Here is an 18,666-nt window from a genome sequence, read left to right on the forward strand (position 1 = left end):
GGAATAGGAAAAAGCTTTCTTCTCTTAGGCAGTTTTAGTTAGATATTGAGACCCAGAGAAAACCAGGAGATGCCAACCCACATGCCACCTTTCTCTGGCACAAGAATGAAACTCTTGGTAGGAATGGAACTTGTGTCTCATCAAGACTGATCTATAGCTCCCTCTTTTGCTCAGTATAGCATACTAACTAGGTGGGCTGGCTCTGGGGTCTGCCCTCCCAATCTACAAACCAATCAGGATGTAGGGTGTGAAAGAACATGAGTCTTTGAAGACCTCTGGCCATCTGGTCAGAAGCACCCGGCGTTGGAAGGGCTGGCTACACAAGCGTGAGTGGAGGTGGCTGAGGTTGAAAGGCAGGATAGAACCTCCATTTCACACGTGCTAATTGTGAGCTGTCTCGAGGACATTGCAGATGATACCCTGGCAAGTTTTCTGTCCTCATGACATCCACATGGCTAGTATTATTTAGGAAAGATTCTGCAGCACCACCAAGGTAGCATGTTTGTCAGAAGTAACATGAAAACTAGTTAGTTGTACAGCCAGAATTGAACTTTCGATCTATTTGATTAAGTTCTTACGGTCTTTTCTACTATGAGTTACAAATATTCCCTGCTTACTCCCAAAATAAATGCTCAAAGTACTTGTTTGAGGTCTAGAAATGTGGGTGATGTGAGGGAGGGGTGAGAAACTGCTCTTTTAGGATAGACATTCATGTGCTGTAGGCAATTCGTCAGGGCTGGGGAAGAGAGAGACTGTGGATGAGCAGAATAGCCAAGAGTATGCATTGGTTCTGTATTTTCAAATTGGATATGTTGACAGCTGATGATGCTATTGTTGTAAATAAAAATAGTGAGAGCAGTGGCAAGCACATGAGCCTGTGGAGACACTACTTCATGCAACACACTCTCCATGTGCTGTGTTGAACATCACTCTGATACATGTTTGACTGTATACCTGCTTTTAAAAATATTTTTTATTTTTATTTATTTGAGAGAGAGTGAATATGGGCATGCCAGGGTCTCTAGCCACTACAAAGGAACTCCAGACACATGTGCCACTTAGTGTATCTGGCTTTACCTGGGTATTGAAGAATTGAACCCAGGCCATCAGGCTTTGCAAACAAGCACCTTTAACCACTGAGCCACCTCTCTAGCCCCTATGTACTCATTTTATAAAGGAATAAGTCTCAAGAAAGTGAAATGACTCATTCATAGTCTTACAGTTAGTGGTAAATAAATCTTGAGTGAAAATGAGTCAGTTCATCTTAATTTTAAAGCTGAACTCTTAACAATACATAATATTAGCCAAATTATGGTTTATCCAATTGGTACCATTAATTAGTCTTTATTTTGCTCTGTATCTTTTTCTACAGTATAAGGAAAGAACTAGGCTCATGTGCTGACACTGTATTAGTGTTAATTACTTATGTCTTTTAAAGAAACGTATTTTGGGGGAGATGTGGATTTTTTTCCATTAAGAAGAAAAAGTAAAAACACAAGCTATTACAAGAAAAAGGAATTATGCATGAGTAAGAGTTCCTTTTGATAATTTATTAAAGATATCGAAATTGAAACAACATTAAAATTTAAGTTTTAAACATAATTTAGAGGTAATACTACAATAATAATTGAAGTAAGGACCACTGAGACACTGTGAGAAATTGTCACAATTGAAACTTTCATTTTTCTGGAAAGTAATTAAAAAGTTAAAACAACCAAAATAGAAAAACTTATGTCCTCACAAGGACAGCACACCTGATAGTGACTTAAGCTACCTTCTGCCTTCCTCACTCCCAGTTCTGCTACCAGACCACCATGGTGGCCATGAGAGCCTGTTACCATCCAGCACTGGCAAGGGTAGCTCAAGTCTGCAGTTCTTAGTCATCTTTATCCCTCCCTCCCTCCCTCCCTCCCTCCCTCCCTCCCTCCCTCCCTCCCTCCCTCCCTCCCTCCCTCCCTCCTTCTCTCCCTCCCTTCCCCACCCTCTCTTTCTTTCTTTCTTTTTTTTTTTGAGGTAGGGTATTACTCTAGCTCAGGCTGACCTGGAAGTCACTATGGAGTCTCAGGTTAGCCTTGAACTCATGGTGATCCCCTACCTCTGCCTCCTGAGTGCTGAGATTAAAGGTATGCACCACCACACTTGGCTAGCTTTATCCTTAGAACACTGGAACTTTTGAGCTGTATCAAAACATTCTGGGAAAACTCCATTCACAGGGCTTTTCCATGTTTGACCTGACCTGGTAACAGCCCTGTCTCTCAGGCATTTGTTGAAAACATCATCAGTAATTGCTTTAGTCCTGTAACAGCCTTCAGCTTCAATTTGTAGCCAAAAAGGCACCTTGGGCAGCATCTTACAAGAAGACCTAGGGGTAAAGCATTCATGTACCTGACCCAGAAAGATCTGAGCAGGCAAGTCTCTTACCTTTGATCATCTTCAGGCCTTGCATAGATAGGAAATGCAGGTTCAGGGAGTATTTACCCTATAGGGACATCTGAAAAAGAAACTCAGTGCGGTGGCCCAGGCCATAAAGTAGTTGCTGAAGACCCACAGACAAGATTGTCAGGGGTTCAGTGATACCCTGGCCATACCTTAAAAGAATAAAAGATCAAACTATATATATGCATTTCAGGCACATTCCAACACAGAGAATCTCTAGGGAAAGGTGGATTGTGTATTGACTCAAGATATTTAAGGTAATACTTGCTAAGTATTAATTTCTGTTGCTGCAGATGATAGAAAACATTTTACAGAAAGAGTTCAAGAAAGCAGCTAAAGAAAGTCAATAAACAGGGCCAGAGAGATGGCTCAGCAATTAAAGGCACAGGCTTACAAAAAGTCTAATGGCCCAGGTTAAATACCCAAGGACCCATGTAAAGTCAGGTGCACAAAATGGCACATGCATCTGAGGTAAGTCTATAGTGGCAGGAGGCCCTGGTGTACCTATACACTCTTTCTCTTTGTTCTCTCTGTCTGTCTCTTTTCTTATGTCTCTCTGTCTCAAAGAAATAAATAATAACAAAAGTAAATTTTTTAATGAAATCTGGGCTGGAGACATAACTCAGTTGTTTAAGGTGCTTTTTTTTCTGCAAAGTATGATGGCTCAGGTTTAATTCCCTACTGCCCATGTAAAGCCAGATGCACAAAGTGGCACATTGGTCTGGCACATAGGTTTGCAGCAGCAGGGGCCATTAGGCACCCATTCATATTTTCTCTCTCCTTTTTTTCTGTCTCTTTCTCATCCTCTCCACCTATCTCTCAAATAGTTTAAAAAATCAAAGCCAATAATCAGACCAACAGTGGACTTTGTGAGAAAGTTCCCACTTTCAGGATCAGCACTATTAAAAGTGTCTAATTTTCTAACAAACAGACAAAACAAATATGCTTGACACAGTAGGAGGAATAATTGGCACTAAATGTTCCTTGAGAAGGCCCATATATTATGCATAGTTCAGATAGTTAAAAGTGGTCTTTTTTTAAAGAATTGAGAGTATGACGATGAGTTCTCACCAAATCTTCATTTTTAAAAGAACTGGAAATTTTGTAGATGAAAATTCACTAACAGAAATGAAAATCCACTTGAGGAATTCAGCTGATAATTTGAGTTGTCAATAAAAGTGTCCAGCACATTTGAAGCTAGGTCACCTGTGACTTTCCCAGTCTGGGGAGTGAACCACCAAAAGACAAGTACCAAGCAAACAGAATGATGGTCATCTCAGAGACCATGAAGTGACCAACATACATGGAGAGTTGGGAAAGGAACTAGAAAGGAAAAGAAAGAAAAAAATTCTGAAAAAAAAAAATTCGAGTAGAGTTGTTAAGACATATTGGCCTGGGAAAAGTACTGTGAGCACCCAAAGAATTAGCTCAGAGAGATTTCTTCCTAAACTGCATAGGAAAGCCACTGGAAGGCACCTCAGCTGTTACTTGTATCTTCTCATTGATCATTTTGCCTATCATGTGTATATCCTTTAGTAATATTGTCGAATTCCCAAGGTTGTATTCTTCTCATACATTTAATGTAGCATACAAACAAGAGGGCCATTATACAAACAATTGCAAATAATTACTCACTGTTCTCAGGCTCATTGTTGAGTGCATGTGAAATAAATTAATACTGATTTAAAATCTTTTTATGCATTATTTTTCCTTTCAAGACTTAAGATTGCTTTTGTTTTAATCAGAGAGTGAAAGCGCATGCATGTGCGTGAGAGAGAATTGGCGTGCCTGGGCCTCAGCCGCCACAGTTGAACTGCAGACTTGTGCCCCACCTTGTGTGCATGTGCAGTCTTGCACACTTGAGTCACTTTGTGTCTGGCTTACAAGGGAACTGGAGAATCAAACCTGTGTCCTTAGGCTTCACAGTCAAGCACCTTAACTGCTAAGCCATCTCTTTAGGCCAAGACTAATTTTTTAAAACTATAATTTAATCTAACACTTTTGGAATTATTGTGGCAAAATTTATGTTAGTTACAGCTTCATATTTTATTTTAAATGAAAGATACTTCATTTACTTACTACTTGAAGAGCAAATACTTCATTTATGCTAATGAGCAGCTGCATGTTTTATATTATTTCTTATTTAGAAAGTTTGGGGGATAGCAAGTTCTGTATTTTAATATGTAAAACATACTAAGACACTTTATAGATCACTGTAAAACAGGAATTTGGGGGAAACAATGTGACAAATGAGGTCATGATGTGAACATCATGTCATTTGTTAAACTTAACTCCATACTTTTTTCCAAAATATGTTAGATGAATTCATTATAGTCAGTGGAAAATTCAAAGAGGGGAAAAAAGAGGCATCTGGAAGCCAACTAACTGTTCCTGAGGAGGTTAAGATCACTTAGGTGGTTGTGGGTTAATGTGCCTATTGCTATAGAAACTAGTCAGAGCTACTGACTGCTTACTGGCCTTATAGGCTACACAGGTGTAATCATTTATTGTTTCTTTGCTGTTCGTCCTTAACTTGCTAATAAAGTCATTGGGTTAATTTCTCAGAGTGCTGTAGTGTTAGAAGTCACGTAAGCTGATGTATGGTGTCCACTGTACCATGTACAGGTGCTTCTGCAGAGTGAGAAATTAAGTGGGCTCTTTGGATTAGTGCTCATTTCAGTTTTCAATTGCTGTTATGATATTTCCTGATACCATTTATGTTTATTTCTGTGTAACATGATCACAGAACCCGCTTTACACATTATTTATTAGAATAGAGTTTTTACTGAAATATCAAAATTACTGGTCCCTTTTTGAAATCTTTCTTCATTAAAATAATAAATAGTTTGGTAAGCTGTATAATTGAAAACTTACAAATTTTAATCTTACAATCATTTAGTTAATATTTATGTAGTTCCAATTCTCATTTTTGTTACATTTGTAATGTTCATTGACAGTTCTTTTGGTTGATTAATGGGCAAAAAGTAGTTGGTGTAAAAACATCTTTGGCTGAGGTCCTGTGTAAATAGCAAATCAAAGACTTTATTTTCTTACATAATTGTGTTGAGAGGTTTATATTTTAATCTAATATAACTTGAAAATTTTACGTATTTTGTTTTGCTCTTAATGTAAAACCATAAAGATATAAAGATATTGGAACATCATGAATTGGCTCACATAGGGTGAGGACTGTGCTCGACCGTGTGTCCTGTGCCATCTGATGACGAGGCTCCGTGAGGAAAATCAGCCCATGTTAGCACGTGGCTGTGTCTTCTTACTATTGGTGATGGTGCTCTCTGCTGTTGTCCCAGAAATGTCACTGGGCCCTTCAGTGCTCTCTTTGTGTTTTGCTATATTTGAACTGCCTCAGCTGCTGCCTTTTCTCATTTTGTGCCTCAAATCATCAAAATTTCTCCCATCAAGTCTGTGAATGATCCTAGCATAGAGAGTCCAGAGGGTTTGCGGACAGCACTGCACCAACATGCAGCTGACTATGTCCAGTAGTCTTTGCCCTCCTTTATCCATGGTATATGTACTTCACTTTTCTTGATACTCAGAAAGTTTCATTTTATATACTTTTTATTCCTGACGTTGAAGTCTTCATTTTAGTCTTAATTTTCTACCATAACATTTTAGTTTTTAAAGAAATTCAAATATTATTTCTGCTATTAACTCTTCTCTACTGTATTATATAGCATTTTTGAGATTGCCTTCTTAAAAATGTAATGCAGTTATTTTAATTCGAAATGTGTAAATAGTAAATGATACACCTACCATATTTCTACCCTGAGCAACCAGTGTTAGAAAATTTTTGCCATATTTCCTAAATTAGTTTTTTCCCTTTGAGAAAACTAATTAATAAATAATTAAATGAATCTAGTAACTATAGTATTTCATTCATAGTCAATTGAATTGTACACTGGGCAGTAGTACAGTATATGGACACATTATTTTTTCTAAATTAATACATATATTCTGTAAAATTAAAATAAAAAGGGTCATAATAGTTTTGTACCCCTTGAAATATAGCAAAATTATTCTGAAATTAATCTGGGAAAGTTAATAAAATCACATCTTCATTAAATATGAATATCATGCCATTCATTTATATCCAAGAGATTAAAAAATAATGTAAGCCACAGGCCCTAGAATTGAGCCGATTACTAATGAAATCCTTTTACACAATTTGTAATCCATTAGTATGTATGTACAGAAATTTCAACAAATTGTAAATCATCCCAATAATAGTATCAGGAAAATAACATCACTGGGCTTCCCCTGAGATTTTACCAGAGGTTTTGTGAGATGAGCTGCTGTTGTCCTGGTTGTCTTTCACCCTGCCAGGCAGCACCTGGTTTCTTAGAAACATAGGACTGTGCAAAAATAATAAATGCTTGGGAGAAGTTTCATAGTACTTAGATTTGCAATTCAAAAGAGTTCTAAGAAATAACTTAGTTTGTTCTTTTGCATTGCTTTAATAAATTAGTATTAATATGATTTTCTAGTGCTCTAACAATTATTATTTCTAATTTATAAAGTAAACAGGGTGTTGTGTGGCTATGGAAATAGCTCAGTGGGTTAAGGGCTTACTATATAAGCATCAGGACCTGATTTTAGATCTCCAGCAGCCAGGTAAGATGTTGGATATGGTGTTGCACGTCTGTAAGCCCAGGGCTGGAGAAAAGGAGGCAGGGAATCTGTGGGGCTCACTGGCTAGATTGTCTAGCACAGTCTTGAGTCCTCTGCCCTGTCTCAGTAAGATAGTGTGTGATTAAGGAGAACATCTGATGTTAACATCTGGCCTGCATACACATGTGTACACATATTTATGTATATCCACCAACACCCAAGTGTAACTGAACACATGCAGCCATGCACATCACACACACACACACACACACACACACACACACACACACACACAAAAGGACAAAGGAGAGAAAGTTATTTTGATGTGTCTTCAATAAAGTGGCAGGTGTATATTGATGATATGTTTTATTTTCTTTATTCTACTTTGAGGATATTTTACTAATAATGTTAGACTTTTCATTTGTCAAACATTTTGATAAAATTAATTTCTTTCATTACAGAAACACCTGCTGCATTTCCAGATGCCATAAAGGAAAAAGAAACACCAACCCCTGGTGAAGACATTCAGATAGAAAGTTCTATTCCTCACACAGATTCAGGAATTGGAGAAGAGCAGGTGGCTAGCATCCTGAACGGGGCAGAGATAGAGAATGCTGCGGGTCCTGATGCAATGAGTGAGCTCCTGTCCACATTGTCATCTGAAGTCAAGAAATCACAAGAGAGCTTAACAGAAAATCCAAATGAAATGTTGAAGCCTGCACCATCCATATCTAGCATCAGTCAGACCAAAGGCATTAATGTCAAGGAAATTCTGAAAAGTCTTGTTGCTGCCCCAGTTGAAATTGCAGAATGTGGCCCTGAACCAATCCCATACCCAGACCCAGCACTGAAGAGAGAAGCACATGCCATTCTTCCTATGCAGTTTCATTCTTTTGATAGGTATGTACTGAACTTGCTGTTCAGGATTCTCTATCCGTAGTGGAAAGGCTAGATGCTTTTAGTCTGAAAACAGTGGAGGGCCTCAATAACTTCTTGCTTAAAAAGTCAATTCTTATCACATAATGGTAAGTTTCAGGTCAGTCTGATTGGCCTGTGATAGGGTATTTTTATAATCACAAAAGAGGCTTAGGTGTGATATGTTTAAAAAATTTGTCACTAATTATTCAAAAGAGCATTTAATTTTGATTACTGGGTTTGATGTATATTTTAAAATATGTCTGTATACTAATGTGTAAACTCAATAATGTGTTAGTTTACCACCTACATTAAATGTTTGCTTTTGGTACTGGAAGCATTATCAGAACAAATGTTGTTTGTGTCAGATGTTGAATCAGCAAGTACTTTCAGCTTAGTGATAAAACTATAGTGAAGAAGTCAAATATTTCTGAAACTAAAATGACAAGTATATGTCAGATATAACATTTATTCATTATTGTTTTCTCACAAATGTCCAAAATTTAAAAATATAAATAGCAATATCTATAAAATCATCTTTTGTCTTAATTAATTTGCAGAACAGTAAGGTAATAAGATGTTTGAAAATAATGGTTATATAAAATAGGTCATGTCATAAGTTTTAAAACTTGAATTAAAAATTGAAGGATGAGCCGGGTGGGGAGGCAGAGGTAGGAGGGTTGCTGTGAGTTCAAGACCACCCTGAGACTCCAGGTCAGCCTGAGCTAGAGTGAGACCCTACCTTGAACACCCCCCCCAAAAAAAAACCAACCAAACAACAAAAACACTGAAGGACAATGAAATGTAGGAAAATATTTTTCTCTTTCAAAACACTTTGGGTTGACATTGTGTCTATCCCTTCATGTAGTGAGTATTCCTGTGACATTTCACTTTGGTACCCTCACCTGATGTATATGAATTTGTGTCTGTGAGTTTATATAAACATATGCCTCTTAAGTATATGTACTTGTGAATAACTGTATCTACATTAATAAATATCACATAAATTAACTTATAGTCATTTGTGTCCCATTTAAAATTATATCTTTGAATTTTGTTTTAGTACAATCTTATAGATTCACAGAATTGCACTGCTTTTCATAAGAAGGTTCAGTGTAATTAAGGAGAAATACTTTTGATTTTAACATTATTATTCTTTTTTCCATTAATACTTGTAACAGTCACCTGAATGTTAATATTCTGAGCTCTGCAAAATGTGATGTATTTACCACTTTAAAAGAATAGAATATCCACTTGTTCCTGGTAACATTTGTGGAGAATGTAATGGGAGTGCAATCATGGTTCTCATCCGCCTAAGCAGAGTGAAATGGAAGAGCACAAAGCAGTCCAGTTCTTTGAGGAAGGAGTCTCCAGTGTGGCTAATGTATGCTGGAGCTCAAGCACTATCAAATGTAAATGATGAGGTGATATTGATGAAAGGAGGGGATTGAGGTCTCAGGGGCACTGATGACGGATTGAACAGAAGCGGCCTTGCACTGCACGGAACTCAGGCCTGTCGTCTTCACTGCTCAAAGCCATAATGGGAGGTGGCAGTCTGAAATGAGTTGCCACGGCAAAGAGTATTATTTTTGAAATGCTTTCACACAAATCACTAGGCCCTGCATACAACTTAGTTTCATGCTTTAATGTCATCAGGAGGCACAAATTGGTGTGTCTAATTGTTTGCCACCTGCCAGCAAAATGAGCTGCCAGCCAGCCAGACGGGTGTGATTGTCTGTCAGCCATTCAGTAGATTGAGAGTGACAACATCAAAAATTTAACTTCAGACTCTGAAGCTTTGAGCAGCTTTGCTGAGACATCATCCCACAAGAGCTTCTGGACCATTGTGTTTTTCAATTATATTTCCAGGGTATTGCTGCCATTTGCCTTATCTGTCTTAAGGTAGCTGTACTTACATTATGAGGTATATAAACATATTTCTGAAACACTGAAGTCTGAAGTCTAGGTTATGACATGTCTTTGAGCATCAGATTGAATTCATTGAAAATAGATCCAGGATGACAGGCTTCAGAATGAAAGTCCAGAGAGCTACCTACCCATTTCAAACTGAATTACCATGGTCTTATGCTGCCAAGGAAGTATTTCTTGTCTTTATCTTTAGTTGAAAAATAGTTATAAACTCAGTTGCTTGAGTCTTTGTAACTCAAACCAATATCCTCATAATTGTGGAAAGTATCTGTGATTTTACATTGGTTTCCCAATTGCTTATTGGTTTTGTTGCAAACATGCCAACGGTGTATATATATATTTTTTGTATTTATTCTAGATTACTAGTTTGGAATTAAAGTCCTTAAACAATGGGTATCACTTGAATTCCCACCTGTCCTCCACATGAATTGTTTCTTCCCACTTAGAATGGAGCACTGAAGTATTTCAGTGTTTTGAAATGTATAATATCTTGATTATATAAAGTACAACAACAGATTTTGGAACTGTTTAGGCTTACTTAAAATGAAGTCTTCTTAAAAGTATCTATGTCGTCACATTGTGTGTATAAGTATTCTTGTGTACACATGTAGAAGAGTTGGCTCCTTTTCTCTTACCCCATTACCCATACAGACTTACAAGTCTGGTTACACTGAGTGGTCTCAAAAACCCCACACCTCTGCAGTTTTAAAATGCTAATGATCTGGCCTGGAGAGGTGGCTTAGCAGTTAAGACACTTGCAGGCAAACCCGAACAGCCAAAGGATCCAGTACCCACATAAAGCCAGATACACAGATGGCACATACATCTGGAGTTTGTTTGCAGTGGCTAGAGGCCTTGGCACGACCGTTTGTTCTCTTCTCTCTCAAATAAATGAATAGTCATAGTTAAAAAATTTTCTTTAGATCCTAAATATCGTCTAGCATTGCTCTGTCATGAAGTACAATATATGTAGCATTGATACAATTATGAATGGTCATCCCAAGTTGTTAATATTATGAGACAAATTATGATAGTTTTGTTTCTTATAGAAAATGATTAGTCTCATCTAATTAGGAACTTACATGCTCACAAAATTATCCAGTAATACTACCTTTTTTGATAAATAGTACCTCTTTTCTAAATAAATATGTATTTTATTAAGTAATCTAGCTAAGCTATCACTTTTTAGAAACTAGTAACAATTACTTTTGCCTTTTTTTCTAAAACTACTAATAAAGTTTCCTCCTTCCCTATTTTTTAAACAAAAAACTTAAACTATGTATTTTCACATGTTTAGCTCAGTAAAAGAGGGAAATGTGATTATTTGTTAATTTTAATTACTTTTTAGAAATTGCTTTAAGTTTTAGATGTTACAGACGGCACACGTATCTTCTGTTATCTTTTTAATTTTACAAACATGTTTGTGTTTCAATCACTGGAGTTGGTTTCGTCAAAGAAAGTAGTACTGTGTTTTTTCCCTTTTTATTCGCTAAGCCATCACTCCAACCCATGTTTTTTAAATGTTAAAAATATATTTTATTTAATTACTCATATTAATTCATATTAATTATGTCACAGTTCTTATTTCTGCATGCCCTGCAACTACTTGGTGTGTTATACCTGACCTGTAACATGTAGATGCGAGTCTCAGTCTCCCTACTTCTGCAAAATGCCCAGGACTATTTAGTGGGGCACCCCTAAGAGTGCAGCAGTGGACTAGCTCCATCAGCTTGCTGCCACTTCTTTGGAAATCTCTCTCATTTACCTGACCATGCTTACCATCTAAACACTGATTACGTCTATATTTATATCTCATGGGAAACCTCTTCCCTAAACTAGATACTTGTCTGTATTTGCTTATTCAACCTATTTATGTGACTAATTACTTAATAGATAACCACACTCCAACCAGATCTTTTTCCTTTATATTGTCGGTAGGTAACTCTTCCTGTATTTTAATGCTAATATTCTTGTGTCTTCTTTGACTTCCTTCATATCCATAGCCAATCCTCTGTAACTATTATTTGTTTAATATGGCCAAAATTTGACCCTTTTCTTCCTTAGGAAACTATGACCTGGGGGCATTGTTAGGCAGGGAAGGGATAATGGCTGGGCAGTTTCTTGAAGAATGTGGGCAGTCCACTTCCTTGTCTCTGTCTCCATCCTGCTGCCCTTGGTGACTCCATTTTGTTAGCCTGTCCCAACCTAACATCTCTACTTTACTTTTTGAGACAGGGTCTCCCACAGCCCACCATGTCAGCTCCGTCATCTAGCCAGCAAGCCCTAGGCATCCTCTCTCTCCAGCTCCAAGGCACTGGCATGATCAGCACTTGCCTCCATGCCTGGCTTTTGTGTGGATGCTGGGGAGCTGTGCTTGTTGAGAAAGACTTTTTACCTAGTGAGCCATCTCTCCAGGGCATAGTGTCCATTCTTACAGGTATAGAGATCTGCGAGTGTGCAAAGAAGCATAGAAAGAGTATTCTTGGCATTTAAAATATTCAGTTGGTAAAGAAAATGCAGGGAAAAGGGCTCATGTATCTATCTGTCTATGAAAGCAGATCTGCCAGGAGGGGACTGTGTTAGTAATTAAAGCTCAGTGGCTTTACTTTTTTAGTTATTTTTAAAATATTTATTTATTTATTGGAGGGAGAGAGAGAGAAGGGGCATGCCAAGGTCTGCATTAACTACAAACAAATTCCACAAGTTTGCACCATCTTGTGTATCTGGCTTACGTGGGTATTGGGGAATTGAACCTTGGTCCTTAGGCTTCCAAGGCAAGTGCCTTAGCTACTAAGCCGTCTCTAGCCCACGTTTTTAGTATTCCTTTAGTAAATGTTTAAAATTCATATCAATTATTTTCAAATAAAACTTTGTGCATCAATTAGTGTATTTATAGACTAAATGAATATGCATAATAGATACTTAGATATGTGATATTTTTAGTATATGTGCAATACATAACCAGAGATAAAAATTTGATTTATAATGTGATAAAAAATTTTCTAATAGGATTTTTTTACTTTCACATAAAAATTTTTACAAATACTGAATATAATTCTGAAAGATAATTTGGAATTAATTAGCACATATTAATAAGTGTCAACTTTCAAATCATTTATAAAATAGGTTACTAAGGACAGATAATGTTTTTCAGAAATGGGTAGTATCATTGGTGAAAAATCATATGAAGGGCAAGGATGTATGGTGCTGTGACTTCAGATAAATAATTTGACTCTGTTAACCAAAGTGGAAATTGTTTTTATAAATTCATAGTTATGGATACAGAAAAAAAATGGGAAATCCAGTTTTACCCACCTTCTTATTTAATCAACCCCTTTTCACATGGTTATATTAGCCACTTGAACATATCAGTCATTAGAACCTTGAGCTCATACACATTGCCAGAGTTTTCTCCCTCCTGTGGATCCACATTTTGTATTTTGAGACATATGAAAATTTCTTCTTAACACAGACCTTTGATTTTTTTTAAGGTGCTATAATTGTTTTTCTCTTTTTGTATAACTTTTTGTCCTTTTAGTCATTCCTCACAATGCTTGATTTCCTGGTATGTTTTTGACTTGTAATCCCTTTTACATATGATTTTATTTTTCATTGTTCATGAAATCTGATACTGACTGTTCATAGCTTTTTTTTTTTTTTTTTTTTTTTTTTTGTGAGGGTGACAGTAGCACAGTATTCCAGACTTGCTGCTGCTTCCAGCCTTTTCTATAGGTTCTGACATCGGCCTGACTATAGCAGTACCTTTCCGATCACAGCAGTATTGCCAAACTTAAAGCGCAGCAACCATTTGAAGTGTTCTAGACACGTGTTCATTGTGAATCCCCTTTCACCTTCACAGCAGTTTTTGAAGTTTAATTTTTTTTTTTTAAACAGGGAAGAACAGAGCTAGGAGAGACTCACATGCCTTTATCACACCACTAGTAATGGCCACAACTAGAACTTAGCCCTGGTTGATGGTGCACTCAAATCTGGGCTGCCACCACTACCCTCGTACGTGTGTATGCCATGCTTGACCACAGACTCAGTTGAGTTTGCAGTCATTGAAGTGTGTAGATGCTTTTACATAATTCAAATGCTGGCAGTAGTAGGCACTCATTTAATATTTTTGAATTTTTGGACAAGTCATGATTATAAGAGTCTGAGACTTACTTTTCTGATACAACATGTCTCATACATTGTGCACTGGGTAAGATACTATTAGTAGATAATTGCTGATAGTCTTCTATCAGGAGATTATACCATAATTGATAATGATATGTTATTCAGAAGTCTTTCAAACTTCCTTTAGTTCTGTAGGAATTCATTTTACAGCAATACCAATGATCCTCTTTCTTTATTTGTAAGATTTTTTTTTCAAGAGACAAAAAAATAGTAATAGTTTGACTAATAAATTCTCATTACCTTAATTAAGAATGGATTATTTGGGGATGTAGAGATGGTTTAGGGGATAGAGTGCTTGCTGCACAAGCAGTAAGACATGCATTTGGAATCCCAGTAACCCAATTAAGTGCAAGGCAGGTATGGCAGCACACCTGTACTGCCAGTGCTTGGGAGGCAGACAAGCTGTGGGCGGAGATGGCTAGCTCGACCAGCCGGTTCAGCAAGCGCTGAGCTCCCCTAGTGTCAACCTCGGGCCTCCACACACTCAAGCACACATACTTGTCTCTGTAATTGCACATGTATGTGTCCCCACACAAGCATGCACACCACACACACGTGTGCACATGCAAAAACATATCAAGTACTTTGTTTTCTGACCAGAATGCTAGTAAAGTAGTACATTTCATGTTGCTTTTAAGGTTATAGATGAAATTTGGTGATAAACCACCTATGTTAGAGGGACATAGTCTTTCTGTTTCCTGTTGATCTTTGTATAGAGTTTTGTAGTATGATACCTTGGATCCTGTGGTAGAAAGCTATTCAAGTTTAGGCTGTGGTAACAATTCTTGATATTTGTAAGGCATGTTTTGATAAGTCCTTTTGGATATGTTTCTATTTGTAATCATATACTTTATAGTTTTTGCTCAAAGTTCCTAAGCTTTGTGAAGATGGTCTCAGGACTTTTAAAACGTTTTGAGACACAGGATGGAAGGGGGAGAGGTGCAATTTGATGTTGGGTGTGTCCATCCTCTCTATGTATTATTGGATTCCGTGTATCTGAAGGCTAGTGGTGGTCATTTTCTGCCTCTTCTTTCTCTGCAGGAGTGTCGTGGTCCCTGTGAAGAAGCCACCTCCAGGTAGTTTAGCCGTCACCACTGTGGGAGCCAGCACTGCCGGAAGTGGGCTGCAAACAGGCAGTGCCTCTAACATATTTGCTGCTGCTGGAGCTACACCAAAAAGTATGATTAATACAACAGGTATTGTCCTTATATATTCTTGTGATACCTCATCCTTTTCTTTCTGTTTTCTATATCTTCATTTTTTCCCCCAATTTGATCTTAAAATTAAAATATCCTAATCATTTAGCATTACCTTAATCTTAAGAATGCTATGCTTTGTGTCACAGCTTTTCAGAATTTGTTTCTAGTTCTAGGATGCAGTTAGTGGCCATTTTAGGGAACAGTACTGGTTTTTGTTTTGTTTTGAGTTTTCTCAAAACATGTTGCTCTTTGAGTTTAAATCAGATGATTGAAAGATAGTTTGGGGAGTAAAAGCAAAAGATAGACACTAACGACTTGTTTATGAAAATGAACAAATTATATAAAGAATATCATGATGTATTTAAAATGTCAGTGACAAAGATGGATATAGTGATTTTTTTTCTGATTGAATTTTAGTATGTATACTTTGCTCAGTCCCCTAAGGGAAGGCAGAGCTCCCCTGTACACCTTGAGGATATGCAAGAGCCTCATCTTGATAAAAGTGCATGTGAATGAGAACTAGAACTTGACCTTGAATAAGTTTATATATTTAGACTCTAATTGTATCCAATTCATTGTCCAGCAATTTCCTATGATTCTACGAGCCAAAAATTCCAAATCACGATACATTTTAAAAGCCTGAATAAAATATCTATTTTTGGTAAATTTCCAGAAATGTTCCTGTTGATTATTAGCTAAATAAATCCTTACCCAAATCTTTGTGATTCCATTTTAGGTATTTATACAACGCAAGATGATCCCTGAATTTTCTTCCCTGACTATAGTAGTCTTCTCTTCTCCAAACTGTATAGCCTTAAACTTTTCCATTTATTATCATGACTTAGACTCTTCCCATTTTTATTACTTTCGTAGTTCTTCTTTGTGCTCTCTGTATCTATCTTGTTTCCCATGCCACCTGAGTCTGACATATCATGGGCAGCACATTTATGGGGTGTAGTAAGTAGAATGTACTCTATTAAGCATATATATATATTTAAGCAAAAAAATCATCAATGCCATTATGTTGGAGAGTAGAGCATAGTTTGTTTATATTATAAATATGTTTTCAGCTTGTCTGAACACTCAAAAATCTTTTTGTATTACAATCTTATTTTTGTACACACTCAGCTTTCCAGAAATAGGAATAAAACTGTTTTGTCATTTACCAATGTATTTTTCAAAAAGTACACTAAAGTTTTAAAAATATGCCAGCATAATAGAATCTTGATTTTTCTGGTCTCTATTGAGTAAAATATCCATTTTTTTTAAGACTTATGAAAATGAAAAAAATTAAAGTGTTTTTTTTCTTTGTATATATGTTATTTTAAAAAATCCATTTTAAGAGTTTCTAATAGATACAGAAGCTGAGAATAGCAATAAGATTTGATATAGTATGAAGAATATTACAATAAAAAATAAGCAGTACATTTTTCTTTAAAAAAATATATATAGATAACTAATTTTAGATTAACATTTTCACTGGGCACATTGCACACTTTAAATCGTGACACATAGAAAATATATAAATGGTGCACTGTAAATCCCAGTAAGCAGTTATGTAGGAATAAGTATATCATAATATTTAGGAACACTAGATGTCCCTCAACTCCACAGCTATTTAATATACTCACATGACATTCTATGGAAAAAAATCTAGTTTAAAATGGCATCTTGATATCATTGAGGTGAACTCATTGTTTTAAAATTAGATTCATTTGGACTCACAACAGCCTTCCTAAAGTCATTTTATCAAAATGAGAACTTGATGTGTTAGAATGCCAAAATTATGCCTAGGTAATTCTGCATAAATTATGTCTTGGTTGATGAGAACTTAGAATATTAGATCACAGCAAAAATTTCATATTTAAATTTGCATCATTTTATCAACCTCATTGTACCTAGAGTTTTTCATTTGTTGATGTCTTTTATTTATACCCATTTGTAATATGTAATTTGTTAGATTAAGATAATTAAATCAGCTAGATTTTAATGAAATATCCATTTATTTAAAATTGTGATATTTGTCAGCATACTGATGAACAGTGATTTATAATTGTCAGATTCTGTTTAGAAGTTCAGATGTTTAATTCTTTGAAAATCAAATAGCAGTGATACATTTTAAATTACTTGGTTAAATAAATTTATATTTAAGACTAAAAATTATTATTTTGGGAACAGGTGCCGTGGATTCAGGATCCTCCTCCTCTTCCTCCTCTTCTAGTTTTGTGAATGGTGCTACCAGCAAGAACCTTCCAGCTGTACAGACTGTTGCTCCAATGCCAGAAGATTCCGCGGAAAACATGAGGTGTGCATAGTGCCTTGTTCATTTGTTCATTGCACTCCCTCTGTTTCAAAACAGGGAATTACTAGGTGAATCATATACATTTAGTAAGACTTCTTGGGATTATTGGTTAGTTAAATAAGTTTGCTATATTTATATTTTATAATTAGTACATCTTCATATTTTGGATAGTTACTGAAAATCAGTGTTGTACTTCAGGGTATGAACTGTGAGATTTTGATTGATTTTACAACACTGATGAATTTTTAATTCGTAGTCATAATTTGTATGCTATTAGTTCCTTTAAAACATGCACAGATGATAACAGGATAAAAATGAATGACTTTGTATTGATCCTAAGTTTAAAATACAAACTTTTCAAAATCTACATTAATTCATGTCACACACACACACACACACACACACACACACATCTATCTCATTGGGCTTTGAATAACCAACACTATTGTATTTATTATGATTAAAAAGCCTTTCAAATGGACTGCCCTTCATTTTAAAGCTAACATTATACACGCAAGCTCTAACATGCATGTCTTAAGTATGTAGTTCAAAATGTATGCAGAGTATGGAAACAGTGAGAGAAGAGGGCGTACACACGCTTTCATCACTCAAGCAAGAAACAGTATGGGAAAGTCGCAGCTGCAGCTCCTCCCCAGCCACTGTCCGTGTTCCTCCTCAAAGCCCCCCCCGACTGCTCATCCTCGGGTAGTTTTGCTGACTTTGCGGTTTGCAGGTTTAAGGCGTCACGCGTGCTCCTTTGTCCCTGGCTGCTTTTGTTCAACACTTAGCTGATGCAGGTCGTCTTCACTGTATATGGCAGTAGTCTGCTTGTATTTTTTCTTCCCTTTTATAGATATGTTGCAATTTCTTAATTATTTGTACTGTTAACAGATATTTTGAGCACTTCATTTTTCCGATATATTAAATTATAACTTTTGTGTAGATCATAATAAAGCTGTAGTCATTATAGTGGTACTTGTATCATCTGGTTACATCCTCTGCTGATATGCATAACTGTCAGGCAAATGACTCATAATTTTATTTTTATTTTTACTTTTACTAGACCATGCCGAA

General features: G+C 36.3%; 1 protein-coding gene across 5 annotated transcripts in view; it reads left to right on the forward strand.

Annotated features, from left to right (window-relative positions):
- Nucleotides 1–18,666, forward strand: part of Nbea (neurobeachin) — a 563,720-nt gene that overhangs the window by 179,881 nt on the left and 365,173 nt on the right. For 4 of the 5 annotated variants that reach the window (XM_004659998.2, XM_045154369.1, XM_045154368.1 and 1 more), the window contains 3 exons: nt 7,527–7,965; nt 15,133–15,287; nt 17,469–17,595. In XM_004659998.2, the coding sequence (XP_004660055.2) occupies nt 7,527–7,965; nt 15,133–15,287; nt 17,469–17,595 (721 nt within the window). The remainder of the gene's footprint in view (nt 1–7,526; nt 7,966–15,132; nt 15,288–17,468; nt 17,596–18,666) is intronic. The other variant, XM_045154370.1, reaches the window with a different exon arrangement.

The sequence above is a fragment of the Jaculus jaculus genome, chromosome 7 (genome assembly GCF_020740685.1).
Source record: "Jaculus jaculus isolate mJacJac1 chromosome 7, mJacJac1.mat.Y.cur, whole genome shotgun sequence".
Taxonomy (NCBI): Eukaryota; Metazoa; Chordata; class Mammalia; order Rodentia; family Dipodidae; genus Jaculus; species Jaculus jaculus.